Here is a 26,280-nt window from a genome sequence, read left to right as displayed (position 1 = left end):
TACCTCATCAGCTAGCTGTCTTTTAAGTAAATTGATCTTTTTTTCCCGTGACATCAGCAGGATGTCATTAGCTGCAAGGTGTGAGATCCACAGCGGATGTCCTAGTCATAACCTCAAACGTATATCTGCCTTATTTGATCAGCACCTGCAACCCGTAGTACAAAGACTTCCTCCTTATGTCAAAGATACCAACCATTTCCTAGATCGCCTGAAATTCGCGCACGTTTCACTCCCATCATATACCTTGCTTGTCACCATTGATGCCACCTCGCTCTATACTAACTTCCCCCATATGCATAGCCTGTCTGCTGCTGAACATTTCCTCAGTCAGTGCCCACCTGATTCCAAACCTATGACATCCTTCCTATTCACATTAATCAGCTTTATACTTATCAACAGCTTCATCACCTTTGAGAGTCAGACATACAAACAGATCAGGGGTACGGCTATGGAAACTACAATGGCTCCTTTCAGTGCCAACCTTTCATGAGTTGCTTGGAGGGGTTTCCAGGGATCCATAAGTCTTCAGCTCCTCGTTTGGTTTAGATACATCGATGACATCTTTACCATGTAAACTCATGATGAGACTGACCTGTTATAATTCCTGCAATCTCTGAATACATGCTTGCAATTAAATTTTACATGGTCCTATTCCAAATCCCGTGCCACTTTCCTTGACATTGATCTCACCCTCACTGAAGACCAGCTACACAATTCTGTCCACATTAAACCTTCTAACAAACAACAGGACTTACAGTTTGACAGTTGCCATCCTTTCTGTGTCAGATGTTCCCTCCCATACAGCCTTGGCATTCGAGACAAACATATTTCTTTGTATGCAGGCTCTTTACAGCAGTGCATCTTTACAGCAATGCACCACTATTCTCATCTCAGCCTTCACTGGATGTAATTATCCTGCCAGCCTAGTTCAAAAGCAGATTTCTGAGGCTGTTACATCCAATCCTGGTACTGCTGATTGCTCCAAAAAACAACTTCAGAGCACACCACTGGTCACTCAGTATTATCCTGGTCTGGAATGTATTAATCAGCTACTTCAACAAGGCCATGGCTTCCTAAAATCATGCCCTAAAATGAGATCCAATCTGTCTGAGATTTTACCCACCACACCTAGAACAGCTTTTCGTTGCCCACCCAATCTCTCCAGTATTCTTGTCAGACCCTATCCTCCTTCTGAACCAATTTCCATACCCTATGGCTCCTATGCCTGTGACTGTCCCTATTGCAAGACTTGCCCTATGCACCCTCCTACCACCACCTATACCAGCCCTGTAACTGGCAAAACACATTTTATCAAAGGGAGAGCCACCTGCAAAACTAAGGTCATATACCATGTGTTATGTAAACACTGTTTGGGCTTTTACATTGGCACGACTACCATCAAATTATCAGTTATGACTGAATTGGCATAGGCAGAGATTGGATACTGGCAACATGCTATATCCTGTTGCAGAGCATGCTCTACAACATTACAATCATGATCTCCGTGCCTGTTTCACCACATGTGCCATCCAATTTCTTCCCTGCAGGTGGGAACCAGCACTACAACATGTCCTTGTCTTGCACCACCCACCTGGCCTTAATTTATAGTAATTTCTTCCGTCTGAGCATTTCTTCACAGTAACTACTTTTTCTTCACTACGTTTTAGTTTTCTACATCTTTCTTTGTCTTAACCATCTATTTTTTTCAACACCCCTCTCCTACCTCTTTCACTTTTCACTCTTTTTAACTCGTGAAAGATGTTTAAGCAGTAATCTCTGTCCTGCATATTACTGTGTCTTCCAACTTTAAGCTCTCAGGTTTCAAATCTCATCCAGTGCAGTCCCCAACAATCAGTCTTTCTTTCTCATCCCATTCGGTTAGTCTCCCCTGACCTGTGGTTCTGGGTGACTTTCCCAAAAATCTACCCCTTTTCCCAGATGTCTAGTCCTTTTCCTTCATCTCTCTTCCTTCCCCTTCAACCCTCCTGCTAGGAGGAGGAGCCACATGCTCTGAAAGCTTGCCTAGTTATAACTTCCTTTTATGTACGTGTTCTGCTGGTGCTTGGTGAATAGATTTTTTATCTGTTCAATTAAATTATCCTAAATAGAGGGCCATATACACACATCTAAAAAGTTTTGCATCACCTCAGTTCCAAGAGTTCTGGAACCTGTACAGAAAATTGGAATAGAGATCAACATAAACATCATTTCTGCCCTTTTTATTGCTCATGAAAACCACACATTGCATGTTGTGCTACCATACAGTGAGACCTTCAGAGGTGGTGGTCCAGATTGCTGTACACAAGGGTACCTCTAATTCCCTTAGCATGTCTTCTTGCACTGATAAATGCCTGTATTCATCATGGCATACTACCCACAACTTCATCAAGGCACTGTTGGTCCAGATTGTCGCACTCCTCATGTTGATTCGGTGTAGATCCCCCACAGTGGTTGGTGGGTCACGTCGTCCATAAATAGCCCTTTTCCATCTATCCCAGGCAACTTCAATGGGTTCATGTCTGGAGAACATGCTGGCCACTCTAGTCAAGCGATGTCATTATTGTGAAGGAAGTCATTCACAAGATGTGAAAATGGGGGTGCGAATTGTCGTCCATGAAGATGAATGCCTCACCAATATGCTACCAATATGGTTGCATTGTCGGTCAGAGGATGGCATTCACATATCGTACAGCTGTTATGGTGCCTTCCATGACCACCAGTGGCATATGTTGGCACCACATAATGCCACCCCAAAATAGCAGGGAACCTCTTCTTTGCTGCATTCGCTGGACTTTTTGTCTAAGGTGTTCAGCCTGACCGGGTTGCCTCCAAACACATCTCTGACAATTGTCTGATTGAAGGCATATGCGACACTCATCGGTGAAGGGAACGTGATGCCTACCCTGAGCGGTCCATTCGGCATGTTGTTGAACCCATCTGTACCACGCTGCATGGTGTCGTGGTTGTAAAGATGGACCTCGCCAAGGACGTCGGGAGTGAAGTTGCGCATCATGCAGCCTACTGCGCACAGTTTGAGTCATAACACGACATCCTGTGGCTGCACGTAAAGCATCATTCAACGTGGTGGTGCTGCTGTCCGGGTTCCTCCAAGGCATAATACGTAGGTAGCAGCCTGAGCGAGCCATGTCATTGGCAGCTTCTGTCTCTCTCTATGTCCACAATGTCTGAACAACATTGCTTTGGTTTTCTCTGAGGCTGCCGGGACACTTCCCTTGTTGAGAGCTCTTTCTGACACAAAGTAACAATGTGGACGCGATCGAACCATGGTATTGACCATCCAGGCATGGTTGAACTACAGACAACATGAGCCATGTACCTCCTTCCTGGTGGAATGACTGGAAATGATCAGCTGTCGGACCCCATCCGTGTAATAGGTGCTGCTCATGCTTGGTCACTTACATCTTTGGGCGGATTTAGTGACATCTCTGAACAGTCAAAGGGACTGTGTCTGTGATACAATATCCACAGTCAACTTCCATCTTCAGGAGTTCTAGGAACCGGGGTGATGAAAAACTTTTTTGATGTGTGTATAAAAAACAGTAATGACAATGGTAACAGCAAGCAACATTGACAGTGATAATACACAATGTGACACGGCTGTAGGTCTTGTTCAAAGCCTACCATTTTTGTATGAAATTTATATATGTTAAACATAATATTCTTATGTGACAGACATCTCCCCATACATTTGCCAAAGTAATGATGAAAACATAGACTGTTATGTGCAATGCTGAGTTGAAATATGTAATTACAAAAATGACAGTCCACAACAAATATTGTGTGGGCTACACATGCATCATTGCATTTAGATGGAAATAAAATAATTCCTGAAGAAAGCACTGCTGAATAAGAAAATAATGGCTACAAAATCATCAAAAGCCGAGTCGGTAGTCACATTAAGGGTAGCTAAGTATTGGAATTACACAATATCGAAAACCCAATAAAAAAGTAAGCAGTTACAGTGTTCTTAAAAGCACACTTGAAATATCAGGATGATGTAATGACCAAAACAGCTGAAAATCGCTGTTCAGATTGTAAATTAGTATAACATACATGTGCTAAAAAATATAGCGAGGTGGCCGATAGAACTATATTAGTTACATTGTGTATCTAAGAATGAAATACATTTATCATGAAATATGCACTAAGTCAGTACATAACGTTGCAGAATGCCAAGAGCATTGTAGTGCACTGCAGTTCTATACTAGATGGTCATCGAACTTTGAAAAGAGCCAGTTTTGCTAAAGTCATTCTTATCATCAGTCTCTTTTTTTGGGTTCTCTCTTGAGCTGTGCATAAATTTTTAGCACCAGTACATCGTATACAGTTTACAACCTGAACAGTGATTTACAAGTATTTTGGACTTTTTTTATAAGCTGGGTGCACTGCAATATGAAGGTGAACATGTCACATGTATAAACAGTGTAAAACTTGTCAATATTCAAATTGTCATCATAGCCATTAATGTTCTTAAATGTAGACACACATTAGTTAGTTATTGCCAGTACACTGAGCAAAATATATCTCCGTATACTGTGAGTACTTTCTACTAATCTGATGATGTCAGTCAGAGAGTAAATAGCATTTGCAACAATAGCTGTTTTAGCAATAATTATATAAAATTTAATTTTTATTAAGTAAGGTTTTTGCCAAATTATTATTTATTAAAAAGACCTAGTATCATCAATAAATACAATTTTTTTAATATCTTTTGATTTGTACCAATTTCAAGGACTGGGTTTGTTAAAATTATTGATATTGTGTTAACAATAAGGAAATCACCTTTAATTCTTTGAATGATATAGAAATATTTTGAGATAAATGACAGAATTGGTAGATATGTCATTTTGTATCAAACAACTCAAGTTGGATTCACTTAGTGCATCGATACCTCATTCCACCACCAGGAGTGCGAGTGTAGTGCACAGTTAAAATGGCTACTGTCACTAATGCGGAGTGAGCTTACTGTCTGTTTTGGTTTCATGAAATGAATTCTGCAACAACTGTTCAGCTTAAATTTCACACCGAACACTGTAAAGGACATCCAAGCAGACCTGCAATTTACTCTAGGCACAAGTTCAAGGTTTCCTCGATAATTGCTTGCCGAGTCGGTAGGTTGTCTGTAAAGGGCCAGTTGCATGGCCACCTCACTCCCCAGGCTAGATACCACTGGATTTCTTTCTCTGCAATCTCATTGAAGATGGTGTGTATGTTCCTCCCCTACTAAACAGTTTAGCCGACCTGAAAAATCAAATGTACTATGCCGTTGTGCAGTTACGCCCAATTTGCTGCAACGAGTGTGGGAAGAAACTGACTACCATTGGGACATTCACTGCATCACAGATAGCAGTTTCATCAAATCAAAATTATACTTGACACTTTTATGTGAAACTTGAGGTTGTTTGCTACAAAATGATATAGCCAGTGATTATGTAAGTTATCTCTGTAAATTTCTGTACCATTCCAAAATTATGAAGTACTTTTTGACTCGCACTGTTCTTACAGCCACTACTCTATGTCGTCATTCTTGATGTGTTTTCATTATATGTGATTTTGAATGTTTCATACGGAAGATGTATTGGGCTGTCAATTTAATGGCGCAGCAGGTGTCATTTTGTTTTTATTGTTCGACAACAGTCATGGCATTTTATACAGTTTTAAGTATGTTTCTATTTACAGTACAAATCATTTTTCTTGAAGTGCAGGTGTGGATGTTTTGTTTTCGAATGATTTTTTTGGGTGACTGATTAAATGGAGTTTCCAGAACTTTGGCATAGACAACTATATTTCAAGTGTGCCTTTTAGTGCTTTAGAACTGCTTCCTCTTATGTAATTTCAATATTTAGCCACACTTAATGTGACAACCAAAGAAGCTTTTGGTTATCTTGCTGTAATTATTTTTTTATTCAGCAGTGCTTTCTTCAGGAATTATTTTATTTGCATAAAAACAATATGACTGATGTGCGTGCGACACAGTACTTTTTGTGGATTGCCATTCCTGTAATTATGCACCTCACATAGGCATCGCACACTACAGTCTATGTTTTTGTCTTTGCCTTGGCAAATGTATGGGCATATGTCTGTCAGAGAAGAATGTCACATTTGCTATAAATAAATTTCCTCCAAATATGGTAGGCTTTGGATATCATCTACAGCTGTGTCACATTGTGTGTTTTCATTGTCAATATTGTTTGCTGTCATCACTATCATTACTGCATTTTATATATGGCCCTCTATCTAGGATATTGTATAAAGGGTATCATCCTCTCTGAGCCTCAAAATAAAGTTCTATTCTTCCCTATATATGTAGCACCATTAGCTTTGGTTTATTCTATCATTAAACAACATGTTAATAATCCAGTCATATGTTTTTTTCTGCATATGTATCAATTGCAGTTTTTGGTATTTTTAAAATATATTGCAAACGTAGTGTCATGATTCATGCTACACGCGTTTGGATGAACAACAACGTACACTGTAAATAATAATGTTTATTTTCATGTAATATGTTTAGGCTGCAGTTAAAATATTTATGGAGGAGAATAATAGTTGCATATTAAACAATGGAAAATTGAGGGTAGAGTGTTACCGTATTGTGAAAAGGATAGTTGCTACTTATAATATAGTGGAGATGCTGAGTTGCAGATAGGCACAACAAAAAGACTGTCAGAAAGTGAGCTTTCAGTCAACAAGGCCTTTGTCAACACAGAAAAGAAAAGAAATAAGGATGGACACTGAGTATTGTACTGGATTAGAAAAAGACCTTGTTGGCCAAAAGCTCACTTTCTGACAGTCTTTTTATTGTGCCTGTCTGTGACTTAGCATCTCTGCAACACAGTGAGTAGCAACTATCCTTTTCACAGTGTAGTTCCACATTAAAATGATAGGAGAGATCATACTCTTTGAGGTTCGCCAATGACATTGTAATTCTCTCAGAGACAGCAAAGGACTTGGAAGAGCAGCTGAATGGAATGGACAATGTCTTGAAAGGAGGATATAAGATGAAAATCAACTAAAGCAAAACGAGGATAATGGAATGTAGTCGAATGAATCCGGGTGATGCTGAGGGAATTAGATTAGGAATGAGACGCTTAAAGTAGTAAATGAATTTTGGTACTTGGGGAGCAAAATAACTGATGATGGTCGAAGTAGAGAGGATATAAAATGTAGACTGGCAATGGCAAGGAAAGCGTTTGTGAAGAAGAGAAATTTGTTAACATCGAGTATATATTTAAGTGTCAGGAAGTCGTTTATCAAAGTATTTGTATGGAGTGTAGCCGTGTATGGAAGTGAAACATGGACGGTAAATAGTATGGACAAGAAGAGAATAGAAGCTTTCGAAATGTGGTGCTACAGAAGAATGCTGAAGATTAGATGGGTAGATCACTTAACTAATGAGGAAGTATTGAATAGAACTGATGAGAAGAGAAATTTGTGGCACAACTTGACTATAAGAAGGGATCAGTTGGTAGGCATATTCTGAGGCATCAAGGGATCACCAATTTAGTATTGGAGGGCAGGGTGGAGGGTAAAAATCGTAGAGGGAGACCAAGAGATGAATGCACTAAACAGATTCAGAAGGATGTAGGTTGCAGTAGGGACTGGGAGATGAAGCAGCTTGCACAGGACAGAGTAGCATGGAGAGCTGCATCAAACCAGTCTCAGGACTGAAGACCACAACAACGACGACTCTATATACTCTGTCCACTTCAGGCACCTGGTGGCCAAACGTGTTTGCTTTGTAATGTAATGTATCACAAGAGTCAGTTGGCCTCTTAAGTTGAATAAGATGTTTAACTTTCATTAGTTACTACTTATCCATAAGGTGTGCATTGTTTATAAATCTGAAATTATGTAGTGTGACCACAGAATTCACTATCTTTGCTTCTGAGATACTAATGTAGAAATTAATAGTTGTATTTTAATAAGTCACCAATATTCGCAATTCAGTTGGACAGAATTTTTCACTTTATTCAGGTAACAATTACTTTAGATTTTCTTATACACAAACATGTTAGCAATTTATGTCCTATCATCAGTGTTTTTTTTTTTTTTTTTTTTTTTTTTTTTTTTTTTTTTTTTTTTTTTTTTTTTTTTTTTTTTTTTTTTTTTTTAACCTTAAAAGTTTTTGAGGCACGATGACATTTTGTGGCGTATACACGAATTCAACTGGAAGCTGTTGTTATATAGACAGGAGTGATAAATTGATGCTATAGCATTTTAATATAGGGCATACATATGTAAGTAAACAGTATGCTGCATATGACATAAGTTTATTATTTATGCTACAAGGCAATTTTAGAATTCAAAATAATTATACAATTATATTCACCTTACATAAAACTAGCCTTCTTTTGTGCTGGTAATGTCAAAGCAGATGACATTTCTTCAGCTCTGTTGAGAACCTTGAGAGAGTTAACGATAAGAAACCTCATCCACCTTCTGTGCAAGATACAAAAGAAGGACAGAGTATCTTCAGACTTCAAGAAGAATGTAATAATTCCACTTCCAGAGTGACAAGTTCTAACAGATTTGAATATTCGCGAACCATCAGTGTAATAAGTCATTGTTGCCAATACTGATGCATATTATTTGCAGAATAATGGAAAAACTGGTAGAAGTGGACTTCAGGGAAGATGAGTTTGGGTGCTGGAGGAATGTAGGAAGATGAGGTGATACTGGCTCTGTGACTTAAGTTAGAAGGTAGGTCAAAGAAAGGCAAACCTATGTTTACAGCATTTGTATATTTAAAGAGAGTTTTTGGCAAATGTTGATCGGAATACACTCTCCAAAACGTTGAAGATGACAGGAAGTGAAAGCCCATGCACATCTTGTACAGAAACCAGAGTGCAGTTATGTGAGTCAAATAACATGAAAAGGAAGTAGCGGTTGATATGGAAGTGAGACAAGGTTGTAGCCTATGTGTGACGTTATTCAACCTATACATTGAGCAAGCAGTGAAGGAATCCAAGGAAAAATCTGAGAAGGGAATTAAACCTCGTGGAGAAGAATAGAAACTTTGAGGTCATTATAATTCCATCGAGAGAGTTAAGGACTCGGAAGAGTAGCTGAACAGAATGCATAGTGTGTTGAGTGGAGTTTTTAGATGTACATAAAAAAGTGGAACAAGGCTAAAGGGATGTAGTCAAATCAAATCGGGCAATGCTGATGGAATTAAAGTAGGAAATGAGGCACTAACAGTAATAGATGAGTTTAGCTATTCTTACAGCAAAGGGTTTTGCTATTCTTACAGCAAGGTACGAGGCAATAACAGGAAAAAGCTTTCTGAAAAATAGATTTTGGTAACTTTGAATATAATTTCATGTATTAGAAAAGCTTTCTGAAGGTATTTGTTTGGAATGTAACTGTGTTTGTTGTATAGCGTTCCGAGAACGCTGCATCCTGTAGGCACCCTATAAGTGACGATTGGGCAAGACCCCACAACTGGCGACGAGAATGGGCTCCCCCAGTTGTGGGGTCTCGCCCACTCATCACTAATAAGGTTCTTATGGGCTGCAGCATTCTTGGAATGCTATACAATAATTTCCAACAAATAACATTAGAAGTTTTATTTCCAGAAAAGTAAATTGACAATACTTAACTTTACTACGGCAAGTGTCACTAGCAAGAGTCAATGTGAAAACAGAACAGTTCTTCATTAATTAAAACTTCCGGGCTGAATTGCTGTGGTCCATATATAAAACTACTTCTCCTTCCTGACATTTCGTTGCCTACTACGGGCAACATCTTCTGAGGTGAGTGGGCGACTGGCTGCTAGGCGCTGGTGATTCCGCTTATATAGAGCGCTTAGATGGCACCACCACTCGTCACGTGCTTTCGACTTTAAAACTCTCTCTGGATAGTGCCATCTCTCTCTGGATGGTGCCATCTCTCTCGATTACAGGTAATCGATTGTCACTTTGTTGGTACAAAGTTGACCGCCATATCTTGTCTAGTTTTAATCCTTTAATCAAAACTAGACAAAATAAGGCGGTCGACTTTGTACCAACGAAGTGACAATCGATTACCTGTAATCGAGAGAGATGGCACTAGCCAGAGCTAGTTTTAAAGTCAAAAGCACGTGACGAGTGGTAGCACCATCTAAGCGCTCTATACAAGCACGATCACCAGCGCCTAGCAGCCAGTCGCCGACTCAACTCAGAAATTGTTGCCCACAGTAGGCAACAAAACATCAGGCGGGAGAAGAAGTTTTATATATGGACCACGGCAATTCAGCCTGGAAGTTTTAATTAATGAAGACGCCGGCTGTGAAAGCTTACATGTTATGAGGACAGTTCTTGCTATACACAGAGTCCAAGGAAACACTTGATCTGACAGCGTAGCACTAATCACGTTGCAGATTCGGGCCGATCATGTGCGGCCGAGGCTAGTAGGAGCTGTATTTATATGCTGTGGGGGCGCGCATGGCGTGGCACAGTGTGGTTTGATTCTGTGCACCATTGGCCACCGATTCTTCACAGCCTGGTCTGGTCTTTCGTTTCACATCTCCTTTCTGACATTTGTGGTTACACCAGAATAGTGTACAGAAGCACAATGTGAATGATAAACAGTTCAAAAAGAAGAGAGTTGAAGCTTTTTAAATGAATTGCTACAGAACAATGCTGAAGGTTAGGGGGTAGATCAAATAACTAATGAAGACGACACGCAGAATAAATTTGGGAAAAAGATATTTATGGCACATCCTGACTAAAAGAAGATACCGGCTGATAGGACATGTCCTGAGCTGGAGAAGAAATCAACAGTTTGGTTATGGAGGGAAATGTAGGGGTAAATAAGTAGATGAAGGCTGGAATACTTACGCAAGTTTTAACGGATGTAGGTTGCAGTAGTTCTGCAGAGATGGAAACACTGGATGAACCAGTCTTCAGACTGAAGACTACATCGACAATGTCAAATGAAATATACTTTACTCAGCTTGTCATCTGCACATGACAAAATGATTTTTTTTTTTTTTAAGTGCGTTACTTGCTGTTTCTGGTGCTCAGTATGATTTCTGCTGAACATGGCTTATTTTATTGCAGGGGACAAACAGCATTGCACAAAGCAGCTGCCCACAAACGCCGCAGCATATGCTGCATGCTGGTAGCTGGGGGGGCCTCCCTCACCATCCAGGATCGCCACGGCAACACACCGAAGATGCTAGCACAGCAGGCTGAGGACCACGAGCTGGCTGCCTATCTGGAGAGTGGGTACCATTCCTCCAATTGCATGTTTTCGTATAAAAACAGTGGTTGTAACCATAAGGTGCAAATGCGGGGTAATGCACTACTACTTTCCTAGAGAAATTGGAGTTTATTCTTCGATAAACTTATATTCTATTTCTGCTGAAAACCATTATGATGGTGGTGTGGATAAAAGTAGCCCATGTAAGTATGAAGGAAATGCAGTGACATTACAGAAATGAAGAGCTGAAATGGACTTAAAGTGAAAAATAACTTTACAGAAGATGTTAAAAGTGCCCACCTGCAACATCGATACACCGCTGTGTCGTCCAAGCATATTCAGATCCATCCAGCATAAAGTTTGGATATTGATATTGGCAACTTCACGGCTGATGTCTTTTGGTTCCTGTGTTGTGTGTGAAGTTATTTCATAGATCTTGCCTTTCGAGTGTCACTGCAGAAAAAAATCACTTGTTGTTAGATTCGGTAAATGTGGTGGCCATAAATGTTTGCAGACAGTTCATTCCTTGGTGAAGACATTGTGGACTTATCCCAGGTATACCTTAGACTTGTGACATGTTCCACTTTCTTGCTGGAAGAAGCAGTATTGTGTTTCATATTCAGCGAGTTGAGCACAAAATGTGTCAGAAATTTCCATATATGCGACTATATTGAGGCAACTGTCAAAAAATATCGGTCCAGTGACGCACATTTTTGTTGCACTGCAGCAAAATGCCAATTTTTTTCATCATGTTGTGCTTTCTGAAACACAGTGTTGGCTTCTCTGTGCCCACTACTTCATTTTCTGTGAATTCACGGTAACTGAAAAATATGAAACCATGCTTCATCACTCATGGTGTAATGGAAAGTGTCTAACAAAAACCACATGCAGTAATCTGCATGTTGCTGACTGTCATCATCCTGTAATTGCTGCACAACTGTCACATGACATGGTTTCAAATCAAGACTTTTCAATATCCGCTGACAACTACTCCTACTTACATGCGCCTGTTGGGGCCAACATGTATGTGTAGACTTCTCTGCACTCTGAATAATTCTCTGGCGAATGTCTGCAATAACTTCTGGTGTGCAAACTGAAGGAATTCCTTGTCATTTTACATTTTACGCAGATCCATAGGTGCACCGGTTTTTATACAGACTCTGTATTACTCTCTTTGCTGGATACTTGACCCTGAAAATTTCAAGAGTTTCCTTAATCGAACCTTTTTTCATGTATGCTTCCACAGTTTCAATTCTTTCGTCTATCAAGAAATTAATTTTGCAGACCACAAAGAGAACAAATCATGCCTGTTGTCTGGGCTCCGAGGTCATTCTGGGCAGAGAGGTTGAGACATCCAGCCTTGTGTGTGGAGTTTCGACGAAGATCACAATTTGTAGCATTGTCCCCAGAACTGATTGTGGCCATTTGGTTCTCGGTCAGGTGGAAGGACTGAACCAGAGACAGTGAAGGTTCGATGACGAGCTAGGCTGCGACTTCCTGCACTTGCGCCACAGGGTTGACAACTGAAGGGTTCCCCTAAATAGGTCAGGTGTGCACTACACATCAGAGGCTGTTACTCAGGTAGCTGACTGTGTGTGGGGTGCACACAAGGTGTTTTTAGATTAGGCAACTCTCCATTCAATCCAGATAATGATAGGAAAACCAGAAGTATCAGTGTAAGATCAAAAGATGTCTCTTCCACAGCCGGCCGCTGTGGCCGAGCGGCTCTAGGCGCTTCAGGTTGGAACCGCGCTGCTGCTACAGTCACAGGTTCGAATCGTGCCTCGGACATGGATGTGTGAGATGTCCTTAGGTTAGTTAGGTGTAAGTAGTTCTAAGTCTAGGGGACTGATGACCTCAGATGTTCAGTCCCATAGTGCTTAGAGTCATTTGAACCATGTTTTGTCTCCCACAGGTGAGAGTATTAAAATCCTAATGGTAAACTGCCGAAGCATTCACAACAAAGTACCAGAGTTTGAAGTGCTCACAACAAGCAGAGCAGCTCACATAGTACTAGGTACAGAAAGATGGTTGAAAACTGAAATTGATAGCAGTGAAATTTTTGGGGATAATTTAAGTGTATAATGAAAGAATAGGCAAGAGGAAAATGGGGCTGGTGTATTTGTCGCAGTAGACAAATAACTCGAATGCACCGAGATAGAAACTGAAGCTGCATTGACATTGTTTGGGCAAGACTCAGTATCAATGGTGGGCATAAAATGAGAATTGGATCCTTCTATGTCCACAAGACTCATCTCCTGATGTAACCAAAAACTTTAAAGAAAACCTGAGTTCACTTGTATGCAAATTCCCCAATTGTATTGTAATCATTGGTGGACACTTTAATCATCCAACAATTAAATGGGAAAATTACAGTTTTTCTAGTAGTGAGCATGGTAAGACATCCTGTGAAACTTTACTAAATGCCTTCTCAGAAAACTACCTAGAATAGATAGTTAGGAAACCCACTCATGATGGAAATATATTGGGGCTAATGGCAACAAATAGACCTGACCTCTTTGGGGTTCGAAATTGAAAGTTGTGTCAGCGACCATGACACAGTTGTGGCAACAATGATTACCAAAGTACAAAGGACAACTAAAACAAGTAGAAATTACCAGATCTCCAGTTGCTTTCTAGTTCACCTTTACCTCTCCCCATATATTTTTATTTTTATTTTCATTTGAGCCTCATGTTACACTTTCCACATTCTAATACCATGTCACCCTCACAACATCCCCACGACGACCCCATTAAGTTTTATTTACATTCCCTCCGCAAACATGCCTTCGCCCTAGCCAGATTACGCTCCCATATTTTATTTACTCAGGCTTGTCTGACATTTGGCATTACCCCCAAAGACCTCACACTTAAAGTTCCCATCTCTGGCTGTAACCCGTCTTTCCATCAGTCCCTATACCAGTTCAAAACTGAACAATCCATAGCCCTCACCCGCCTAATCCTTCACCTACACATCAACTCAGCCAATGAACACACCTGTCAACTCCTATCCTTAACAAAAGTCCTCAATCTTTCCTCTCCCACATCCACACCGACTGTTCAGAGCATCCTCCTACAGGCCAACCGCAAATTAGAACAGCATGCCACCCTCCACCTCAAAAGACTATCCAATCTCCTGGTTTCCCAACTCTGGAAAGGCAATTCACTCACCCTCCACAACCTTTCCAGCAAACCTCAACCTCCTCTCATTGCAAACAGACCCAGTCTCTCCCACCTACTCAATCTCCCACTTCCAGCTCCACTCCCCCCAAAACCTCAAAATTCTAATCAACACAATCTGGAACCACAACACCCCAATTCAGTAGTTAACCTTTCCTCCAAACCTCTCTCCCAATCCGAAACCTATCCAAAGGCCTCACCTTCAGCCCTACTTCCAGATTCAACCAAACAGCCCTCATCAAAGATTTACTGTCCTACACTCGTACTCTCTGCTGGAAATATCACTTTGCCAGGAAGAAAAAGAACCCTGATCCTACTCCTAATGATCCAACTCCCCAAGACACTATCCAAATTGAACCCTGCCTGGAACAGTTCCGTCCTCCGTCACAGTGGGACCCACCTCCTCTTCCTCAAAATTACCCTCTCCAAACCTTCCAGGAATTTCTTGACTTCCAGCCTTGCCTCTCAATCCTTCTTAAAAAACCGTAATCCTACTCCCAGCATCACCACTGCTGAAGCCCAGGGTATCCGTGATCTGAAGGCTGACCGATCCATCGTCATTCCTCCGGTGGACAAGGGTTACACTACCGTGGTACTTGATCGTCGGGAGTATGTGGCTGAGGGACTGTGTCAGGTTTCAGACAACACCACATACAAAGGTTGCCAAGGTAATCCCATTCCTGATGTCCAGGCGGAGCTTCAGGGAATCCTCAGAACCTTAGGCCCCCTACAAAACCTTTCACCTGACTCCATCAACCTCCTGACATCACTGACACCCCACACCCCTACCTTCTACCTTCTTCCTAAAATTCACAAACCCAATCATCCCGGCCACCCCATTGTAGCTGGTTACCAAGCCCCCACAGAACGTATCTCTGCCTGCGTAGATCAACACCTTCAACCCATTACATGCAGTCTCCCATCCTTCATCAAAGACACCAACCACTTTCTCAAACGCCTGGAATCCTTACTTAATCTGTTACCCCCAGAAACCATCCTTGTAACCATTGATGCCACTTCCTTATACACAAATATTCCGCACGTCCAGGGCCTCGCTGCGATGGAGCACTTCCTTTCACGCCGATCACCTGCCACCCTACCTAAAACCTCTTTCCTCATTACCTTAGCCAGCTTCATCCTGACCCACAACTTCTTCACTTTTGAAGGCCAGACATACCAACAATTAAAGGGAACAGCCATGGGTACCAGGATGGCTCCCTCGTACGCCAACCTATTCATGGGTCGCTTTGAGGAAGCCTTGTTGGTTACCCAGGCCTGCCAACCCAAAGTTTGGTACAGATTTATTGATGACATCTTCATGATCTGGACTCACAGTGAAGAAGAACTCCAGAATTTCCTCTCCAACCTCAACTCCTTTGGTTCCATCAGATTCACCTGGTCCTACTGCAAATCCCATGCCACTTTCCTTGACGTTGACCTCCTCCTGTCCAATGGCCAGCTTCACACGTCCGTCCACATCAAACCCACCAACAAGCAACATTACCTCCCTTATGACAGCTGCCACCCATTTCATATCAAACGGTCCCTTCCCTACAGCCTAGGTCTTCGTGGCAAACGCATCTGCTCCAGTCCGGAATCCCTGAACCATTACACCAACAACCTGATAACAGCTTTCGCATCCCGCAACTACCCTCCCGACCTGGTACAGAAGCAAATAACCAGAGCCACTTCCTCATCCCCTCAAACCCAGAACCTCCCACAGAAGAACCACAAAAGTGCCCCACTTGTGACAGGACACTTTCCGGGACTGGATCAGACTCTGAATGTGGCTCTCCATCAGGGATACGACTTCCTCAAATCCTGCCCTGAAATGAGACCCATCCTTCATGAAATCCTCCACACTCCACCAAGAGTGTCTTTCCGCCGTCCACCTAACCTTTGTAACCTCTTGGTTCATCCCTATGAAATCTCCAAACCATCTTCCCTACCCTCTGGCTCCTACCTTTGTAACCGCCCCCGGTGTAAAACCTGTCCCATGCACCCTCCCACCACCACCTACTCCAGTCCTGTAACCCGGAAGGTGTACACGATCAAAGGCAGAACCATGTGTGAAAGCACCCACATGATTTACCAACTGACCTGCCTACACTGTGACGCATTCTATGTGGGAATGACCAGCAACAAACTGTCCATTCGCATGAATGGACACAGGCAGACAGTGTTTGTTGGTAATGAGGATCACCCTGTGGCTAAACATGCCTTGGTGCACGGCCAGCACATCTTGGCACAGTGTTACACTGTCCGGGTTATCTGGATACTTCCCACTAACACCAACCTATCCGAACTCCGGAGATGGGAACTTGCCCTTCAATATATCCTCTCTTCCCGTTATCCACCAGGCCTCAATCTCCGCTAATTTCAAGTTGCCGCCACTCATACCTCACCTGTCATTCAACAACATCTTTGCCTCTGCACTTCCGCCTTGACTGACATCTCTGCCCAAACTCTTTGTCTTTAAATATGTCTGCTTGTGTCTGTATATGTGTGGATGGATATGTGTGTGTGTGGGGGTATACCCGTCGTTTTTTCCCCCTAAGGTGAGTCTTTCCGCTCCCGGGATTGGAATGACTCCTTACCCTCTCCCTAAAAACCCACATCCTTTCGTCTTTCCCTCTCCTTCCCTCTTTCCTGATGAAGCAACCTTGGGTTGTGAAAGCTTGAAATTTGTGTGTTTTTTATTGTGTCTATCTACCAGCACTTTCTCATTTGGTAAGTCATAGCATCTTTGTTTTTTACATATATATATTTTCAGTAAAGTATATAAAAGATCTGTAGTGTCGTATCTCAGTGAGGAACTTGAAACTTTTAGCACAGGGCAGGAGCATGTATTGGAACTCAAGTTTATGTGAATAGTTGGCCATGCAATGGACAGATATGTACCCAGTAGAACAGTTCATAATGGGAGGGAACCTCCATGGTATACAGTCACTGTAAAGAAACTTCTAAAGAAACCGATATTACTGCATAATAGGTGTGAAACAAAGCATAGGGCTATAGATAGAGAGATGCTGAATGAAACATGTTTAGCTGTCAAGAGAGCAGTACGTGATGTGTTCAGTGACTGCTGTAGCAGAATATTGTCAAGCGATCTTTCACGGAACCCAAAGAAATCCTGTTCATGTGTGAAGGCTGTTAGTGGCACCAAATGTAGTGTCTAGTCCCTAGCAAATGAGGCAGGAACTGAAATTGAGGGTAGTAAATCAAAAGCTGTGAAGTTTAACTTAATTTTGAAATGTTCCTTTACAAAGGAAAACCCAGGAGAATTGCCCCAATTTAATCCTTGTACCACTGAAAAGATGAATGAAAAAAAAATTAATGGCAGTGGTGTTTAGAAATAGCTGAAATCATTAAAATTGAACAATGGTCCAGGCCCTGATGGAATCCCTGTCAGTGTTTGTACTGAATTTTTGGCTGAGTTAGCCCCTCTTATAACTATAATCTATTGGAGATCTCTCAAACAAAAAATCGTGCCTAGTTCTTGTTTAAAGGCGCAGGTCACAAGTGTCTACAAGCGGGGTAGTAGAAGTGATCCGCAAAACTACCATCCAATATCCTTGACATTGATTTGTTGTAGAATCTTGGAACATATTCTGAGCTCAAACATGATGAGGGATCTTGAACGGAATGACTACCTCTGTGCCAACCAGCATGGATTTCGAAAACATCGATCACGTGAAATCCAACTCGCACTTTTATCACATGACATACGGAAAGCTTTGGATCAAGGCAACCAGGTAGACGCAGTACATCTTAATTTCCAGAAAGCATTTGACTCAGTACCACAACTACGCTTATTGTCAAAAGTATGATCATATGGGGGTATCAAGTGAAATTTGTGACTGGATTGAGGCCTTTTTGGTAGGGAGGACATAGCATGTTAGCTTGGATGGAGAATCATCATTAGAAAGTAACTTTGGGTGTTCTCCAGGGAAGTGTGTTGGGAGCATTTCTGTTCATGTTGTATATTAATGATCTTACAGGCAATAGAAACAATAAAATTAGGGCTTTTCCAGATGATCTAGTCATTTATAGTGAAGTGATAACTGCAATAAGCTGCATAAATATTCAGTCAGATCTTGATAATGTTTCAAAGTGGTGCACAGATTGACAACTTGCTTTAAATGTTCGGAAATGTAAAATTGTACACCTCAAAAAATAAAAAAAAAACTATAGTGTCCTATGACTATAATATCAATGAGTCACTGTTGGAATCGGCCAACTCATATGCTTTGTAGTGATATGAAATGGAACAACAACATAGGTTCAAAGTTCTGCAAGTTTCGCAGGAGAGCTTCTGTAAAGTCTGGAAGGTAGGAGGGGAGATACTGGCGGAAGTGAAGCTGTGAGGACAGGGCATGAGTTGTGCTTGGGTAGCTCAGTTGGTAGAGCACCTGCCCGCGAAAGGCAAAGGTCCCGAGTTCGAGTCTTGGTCCGACACACAGTTTCAATCTGCCAGAAAGTTTCATATCAGCACACACTCCGCTGCAGAGTGAAAATCTCATTCTGGAAACATAGGTTCAGTTGTAGGTCCACAGGTCTTGGTCTAGTGGCTAGCGTTGCAGCCTCTGGATCACGGGGTCCCAGGTTTGATTACTGGCCAGGTTGGGGATTTTCTCTACTCGGGGACCGGGTGTTTGAGGTGTCATCATCATCATCATCATCTTCATCAATTGGGACTCTGTATGGGTGTTGATGACCAAGCATTTGAGTGCCCAACAAATCATCATCATCATCATCATCATCAGTCGTGGGTAAAGCAGGTGGTAGACTTTGGTTTATTGGCAGAATACTGGAGAAGTGCAATCAGTCTGCAAGGGAGATTGCATACAAATCACTCGTGCAACGGGCTCGAGAACATTGCTAAATTGTGTGGGACCCATGCCAGATAGGACTAACAAAGGATATTGAACATATACAGAGAAGGGCAGCATGAATGGTCACAGGTTTGTTCACTTCTCGGGAGGGTGTCACAGAGATACTGAATTATCTGAACTGGAAGACTCTTGAAGATAGATGTTAATTATCCAGAGAGAATGTATTAACAACTTTGTTAAACGGCTTTAAATGATTATCAAGAAATGTATTACAACCCTATAGGTATCATTCACATAGGGATCCTGAGGATGAGATTAGAATAATTGCTGCATGCACAGAGGTATTCAGTCGGTCATTCTTTCTGTGCTCCATACATTAATGGGATAAGAAGAAACCCTAATTACTGGTACAGTGGGACGTACCCTCTGCCATGCAGCTCATGGTTGTTTTGAAGAGTACAGCTGTAGATGTAGATCTAAAGAAATGTCTAACTTCACTGATAATGAAGTAAACTGAAATGCTGACAGAAGAATGCTAACAATCGAATGTTGCATAAAACTGTCCACTATTGTAGCTATTTACTCTATTTCAGGAGTCGAAATATTACATTTGGGCAAAGGGCAGGTGGGCTACTTTTAACTGTGGCACCCAGTAGGATGGAGCTATAAACAGAAAATTAAGAATGAGTTCAGACAAACACTCATATGCTGATGAATGATAGGTTACATACTGACACACTTAAAAGCTTAGGAAAAAAGCCAGTGCAATTAGTGATCTTTTAAGTGTGTGTGTGTTCCACTCACCTTTCATTGGGAAGTGATTTGTTGCCTGTTCTTTTGAATTCTTTTTTGTTTACCTATGTTCCATTAATGAAATAATGATCCTCCAAGAACTGTGAACATCCTTAACTTTCCAGCTACTTTTTTCTGCTGCAAAACTGTTACAAGAAACACTGCAAAAAATATGAGAAACTTTGTAAGTCGGTGCAACTTTGATGACAAGGTAACAGGAGAGGTAGCCAGTGTAGGCTCTTGTCTATTAATTCCCATTTGACAACACTGGGAATCTCCCCAGGTGCTAGATTCCAATCCAGCAGATTGGTGCATTCTCAGACAGAATTAGTATGAGATGCCCCGGCGGTAATTGTGACGTGTTTGCGTCATGGCATTCCTTAAGTGGCTCACATAGGATCTACAATGCATTGGTAGAGACCTGGTGAAGTCTTCACAAATCTCAGGTGACTAAGATGTTGTCACTTCATGGAAATGCTTTAGGGTAGTGGGATGTAAATGAGCTGCAATGACGAGCACCCATATCGACCTGTTGGAAATAGTGCCTCTTACACAATGTTCTGTTTACTAATAAGGATTTTCTATGGTTCAGTTTCTCCACCTGAAAGGCTTGTATGACAGTATTATGAAAAGGATAAATTACTACTCTCAATGTAGCGGAGATGCTGGCCTCAGCAACCAGAGACTATATCGTGTGTGTGTGTGCTGTGTTTGCTTAACTGTGTGCAGGTATGTCGTCTAATTCTGAAGAAGGTCTTTCTGGCTGAAAGCTTACTTGTTTCAAAGTCTTTTTGTTGTGCCTAGCTGCAACTCACCATCTCCACTATATGCTGAGTAGTAATCTATCCTTTTCGTAATACTGTCATTATTCCATCCTGGATTTTCCATTGTTTGATTTTGCTTAAAGTATTGCGAGTAATGTTATTTCATCCATACTGCTGTGTTCCACCAAAGGATTTCTTAAGGCTGTCAGTGCCCTCATGTTTGCATCTGCTTTTGTATACCACTGCGATGTAGTACTCCTGAAGTGCCCATTTTGCCAGTTGACCCAACAGAGCCTTCAGACTAGACAGCCAGAATAGTGAATGATGGTCAATCACAGTGGTGATTGATTAGACAAATAAATGTGGTCAGAACTAGTTGATGCCACAAACAATGGCAAAGTACTCTTTCTCAGTTGTAGAGCAGTTCATCTCAGAGAGCACTCAGAAAGCAAATGCTAACACCTTTTTAGCGCCTTCTTGAATTTGTGTTACAACTACATCTAGCCTGTGACTGCTAGTGTTGGTATGAAGTTTTGTGTACTCATTCCCGCCACACAGTGCTAGGACTGGAGATGACGTTAGTAACACCTTAAGGACAAGGAAAGACTTTTCTCGCATCTCATTACAGGAAGATTTGGAGTCTCTCTGCCATAGCTCTTGGAGGGTAGTTGTTTAAATCTTGGAGGGTAGTTGTTTAAAAATTGGCAGCAGTACGAACACATTGTGAGAAGACTTCTCACATCTCAAATGTGTCGAGTAGTCTGAAAATCTGTGGCTATTTTTGTTTTTTCTGGATCAGGACAGACTCTGTCACCATTAACTAGGTCCCCCAAGATTTATTTCTTGGGTGATTATGAGGCACTTTTTAGATTCAGGAGTAGGCTTATGGTCATCCAGACAGCAAATACGAATCACCCATTTAAAGTATTATTCATCATGCAGTGGAATGTGGCTAGAACATTACACAGCCCAAACAGCATAGCTTTGAACTCTAAAATGCCTCTTGGAGCTGTCAAGACAGTCTTTTTCCCAACCAACATCATCAGCCTTAATTTGTCAGTAGTGCCCATAGTTCAAAAATACTTTGCTCTTTTCAAACAGTCTATGGTGCCATCAATGTGCAGCAACAGGCAGGTAGACCTTTTTTTTTCATGATTTTGTTCAGTCACAAGTAGTGAACACAAAAACACCATGTGCCATCCTTCTTCTTCACAAGGACCACAAGAGAGGAGCCATGACTCACAGAAGGGTCAGTGATGTCATCTTGCAGCATCATCTGTACTATCTCACAAGTTATGCATTGTTCATCCAGTGAAATCTTTCATGAGTGCTGGCTAAGAGTTGGCTGATCCCCATTGTTGTTACTGTGTTTTATCGTGGTCTTCTTGGTCTGTCTTTTATCTGCTTTGGATTTGAAAGAATCTGAAAATTGGTGCAGAACAGCTAATACTCACCGACATTGTTCCTTGATCAGCCTAGATCCTATTGGCAGTCTGATAGTAGCTTGCTCCTCTGCATTTTCTGTAGTCATAGCAGAGCACAATTCTTTGTCAATGGCACTGAGCTGCCCTTCCTGGACTTGTTGGGATGTTTCTGCACAAAGATCTTTAGGGAAGAGCTGTGGCTGCTCATGACAGTCAGTTATCCACTGGTCTTCTTGACCACATACAGTTCTTAAGATCATTGCTGGTGTGGAGAATTCATTTGTGAGCCTGAGTAGCATTTTGCAGTTGACAAAAGCTTCACAGTTTCACTGAGTGTCTAGATTGATGATTGTGATACATCTTGTTGAGACAATGGGATAACATCATCCTCAGTACCAGACAAATGTCCAGAGCAATCTTTGTTATGTGTGCTTGTTGGAATAGCTTCATCAGTCTTGAGCTCTGATCTTCCACCATTAATAACAGTTTGCAATGCCCGCAAGAAGCCTCATCTGAGAATAACATTGTGACTACATTCCATCATAGCAACAAATTTGAAGTGCAATTTTCTGTCATTGATAATTATTCTAGCATTATATGTTCCTGTCAGCTGGATCTATTTTCCATTTGTAACAATCATTTTCCTGTCCTGGAACATAATCATGTGACATTGCCAAATAAGAAACACCTATTTCAATTAACACCTGGACAAGTTGGCCATCTACGACAACATTAATGAGATTTACTGACATCTTGGTAATTGTCATACTGGCAGGATTTTCATCCGTGATGGCCCCACTTCACTTAGTTTCTCTAAATTCAGCAGCTAGGCGAGTGGCTGGTACCTCTATATGGTGACATGGAATGGCAACGACTTGTTCGTGGGGAGGGGGACAGGAGGGGGGGGGGGGGCAGTGACCTTGTCCAGGGTACGGCAATGGGCTTTGTCCCATAGATCTGACATTTGTGATTGATATGAACTACTGTCTTCTTTTCTACCTTGAGTATGAGCGAGGGGAATCATCATAGTCTTCCTCAATTGCCATGCACTTTTGGGAAACATGTCATGTCAGGAATCAGCCATAGCATTTTGTGTGATCCTTTTCCATTGCATTTCCTCAATACACTGGCACTGCTTGATAAATTCATCTGTTGTAACATCCTGTACCAAATGAGCCTGGTACATGTCCTCTGTGAACCCTTTCATCAAGTATGGGAATTTGTCAACTTCTGTCATATTTGGATTCAAGATATGGGATAGGGCCAATACATTTTATATGTGAGATTGTGTTGTTTCCACAGAAATTGGATCCTGTTCTTGAATTATTCTTCTGCTAAGCAGACTTGCTCCTGATTGTTGTGAAATGTTTCCTTCAGTTCACTCTTCAATTGTCCCAACTATTAATTTTGTCTTTGTTGTTCTTGAACAATTGCTATGCAGTGCCATCTAAGGTAAAAATGCACTTTTGGGAAACATGTCATGTCACCTCACCTCCTTTCAGCCATTTCATTGGATTCTGCCTTGCATCTCCAGAAAATACTAATGGATGCCTGATAAACAGCTGAAATACTGCTGTTTTGGAATCCATTGGTCTCCTAAGCATTTGAACCTTGTGAACAATGAACTGCATGTATTTCAGTTCCAGTCGATGTAGGTGACAGCTTATATGTTGCCTATTTGCAGTCATGGTGACATAGATGTTTTGTAGCCCATGGCATCTTCACCAGTGTCTTTTTATAAACACAATGAAGTCCAGATCCAAAAGCAGGCTCATTTAATTAAGTACAACACTTACTACTGAAAGCACATTTATTACGAACACCACCATACAGCCAGAGCAGAACTGAACTCTTGGACGGAGAATGCTGCTATTGGTACAAACATCGAATATTCCAGAATAGGCAAACATTACAAACATAAAAAGTTTTGAGAACCATCTAGAAAAGATAAATACTAAACAATAATTCGCATGGCTAAATGACCCATTTTTAATTGGATGCCACTTTGGTAACTTGCATGTTCTTGAACCAAAGGCACCTTGTGTTCCCAGGCTGTCACCTAACCAAGTTCTAACTGGGCCTTGGGTTGCTTAACTTCATTGCTGTTTAACTGCAGGAATTGAGCATGAACTGGTGCATCTAGTGTGGCAAGATATGAATACTAAAGAATAAATATTTTCTGTGGATCAGATTTGAACTGGTGATCCACAGCATGTCAGTTAGTGAACTAACTGCTGCTTCACATTGCTTGCAGCACACATCTTTTTATATGAGATGTTACTGCTGCCTCTGCCTCTCACCTGCGCACAAGAAAGTGGGTGAAGAGGAAATGGGAAGGAGGGGGGAGGAGGTGCAGCCAATAAAATCACACACATTTCATTTGCGTTCTGATTTATTTGTGGCTCTGACAGTTCAGAGATAAACATTTCATTATGAAATATGCTTTACATGCAAATTTGTACCTTACACTGCTTTATTTACACTGTTGCCTCTATTGTTGTTTGCCAAGAAGGTGGATGCAGTGGTAAAACACTAGATAATCATTCAGGAAGACATTGGTTCAAATCTCAGTCTGGCCATCCAGATTTAGATTTTTCCATGTTTCCTTAAATTGCACAAGGCAAATACTTTGAAACTGATATAGATTACCTTCAATATCCTTCCCAATTCAAAGCTTCCTCTTTAATGACTTGCTGTTTATGATATGTTAAACCCAATATTCCTTCCATTGTTACATGCTGTGAGACAAATTATTGAATAACTTCATTAAATAAATTTCCTGTTTGCGACAATAATTGGCAGCTTATGACAGTTGATTTCACTCCATCACTGTCGTGGACAATCAACTCTCATTCTGATAAAATGTTCATACCCTTAGCTCACCTTGTTAACAGTTTCCAAGAATTTTTCAATACCGTTTGATGTTCGCAAACTTTTTTGTTTATTTTGAACATTTGCACACAGATGTCAACCATTTATTTACTAATTGCTTGTTTGTCAAAAGCCTCATAGACATATTGCTGGATATCACTTGCTTTTATGTTTCGTGCATTCAAAAATAAATCACTTTGTTAAATGTGTGTTCCAAGCAATCTAGCCAAATTTCTCCAGTGGCTGCTATACCTCAATATTGGCAGCATTCATCCATGCAACTTGTTTTCTGGATGAGCTATCATATGATGTGATCCACCATAAATTTACTTGTTGAACTGATTTAAGAATGAAAAGTGCAGGCTCTTATAATTTATAGTAGACTGGCATTCAATTAGTGAATAGATGGCAACAAATTGACCAAGTTATGTTGGAAGCAAAACCTATGAACCAAATGTAAGGATGAGTTGATAAAGTGGGGAAGTATCAGTCTTACATTTGTACCTTGTACACTGATGTATATCATTTCTTTTTTCTATGTTTTTCAGGCCAGGAACATTTCCAGTTGGTTGCTGAAGATGTGGAGACTGTTGTCTGAGACTGTGCTAACATTGGTTGCTCAAGACAAAAGAAACAAATGGACCAAGATTGTTACTATGGCTTTGAAGATTGAATGAATGTCACTGGACCAATAATCATTATGTAACTCGAACAGAACTGTGTAGCAGAACTGAAGAGTAGGAAATTAGAAATCTGTATTTTAAGGCTTGGTGATCTTCATTTTGCAATTAGTTTAAAGAAAATATAGACTAAAAGTTGATATTTCCGCTGTACAGACTTTTATACAAGTGAAAAAAAGAAAAAAAAACCAAGATACACATATATTGTTCATATTATATGAAGATGGAAAAAGTGCTCTGTGTAATATTCTTTCACTACATTTGAGAAATATGTGGGTACAGTGGTTTTGTGTCATATATATTTTCAAATCATATAAACTGATCACCAGTGTAACACAGGTTCAGACAGTGAAGATGATGTGTCATACAGCACTGTCACTGATTATTAGATGATTGCGTCAACAGAAACTACATACAGTGATGTAAAATAACTTGGTAGTTTAACCATCATATAGATGTTAATAATATTAAAATAGCCTGTTTTTTTCCAGTGTGTTCATAATGTTTCTCTTCTGTTTGGTTAAATGTA

At 40.9% G+C, this 26,280-nt stretch overlaps 1 protein-coding gene across 1 annotated transcript in view; it reads left to right on the top strand.

Annotated features, from left to right (window-relative positions):
• Window positions 1-25,976, top strand: part of LOC124804650 (eye-specific diacylglycerol kinase) — an 879,337-nt gene extending 853,361 nt beyond the window's left edge. Inside the window, exons 18-19 of the mRNA XM_047264874.1 lie at window positions 11,064-11,227; window positions 25,620-25,976. Of these exons, the coding sequence (XP_047120830.1) occupies window positions 11,064-11,227; window positions 25,620-25,669 (214 nt within the window). The 3' untranslated portion in view covers window positions 25,670-25,976. The remainder of the gene's footprint in view (window positions 1-11,063; window positions 11,228-25,619) is intronic.
• The last annotated feature ends 304 nt before the right edge of the window (window positions 25,977-26,280 follow it).

Source organism: Schistocerca piceifrons, chromosome 7, assembly GCF_021461385.2.
Source record: "Schistocerca piceifrons isolate TAMUIC-IGC-003096 chromosome 7, iqSchPice1.1, whole genome shotgun sequence".
Taxonomy (NCBI): domain Eukaryota; kingdom Metazoa; phylum Arthropoda; class Insecta; order Orthoptera; family Acrididae; genus Schistocerca; species Schistocerca piceifrons.
Note: the sequence above shows the minus strand (reverse complement) of the source record. Positions and strands in the feature narration are given on the sequence as shown.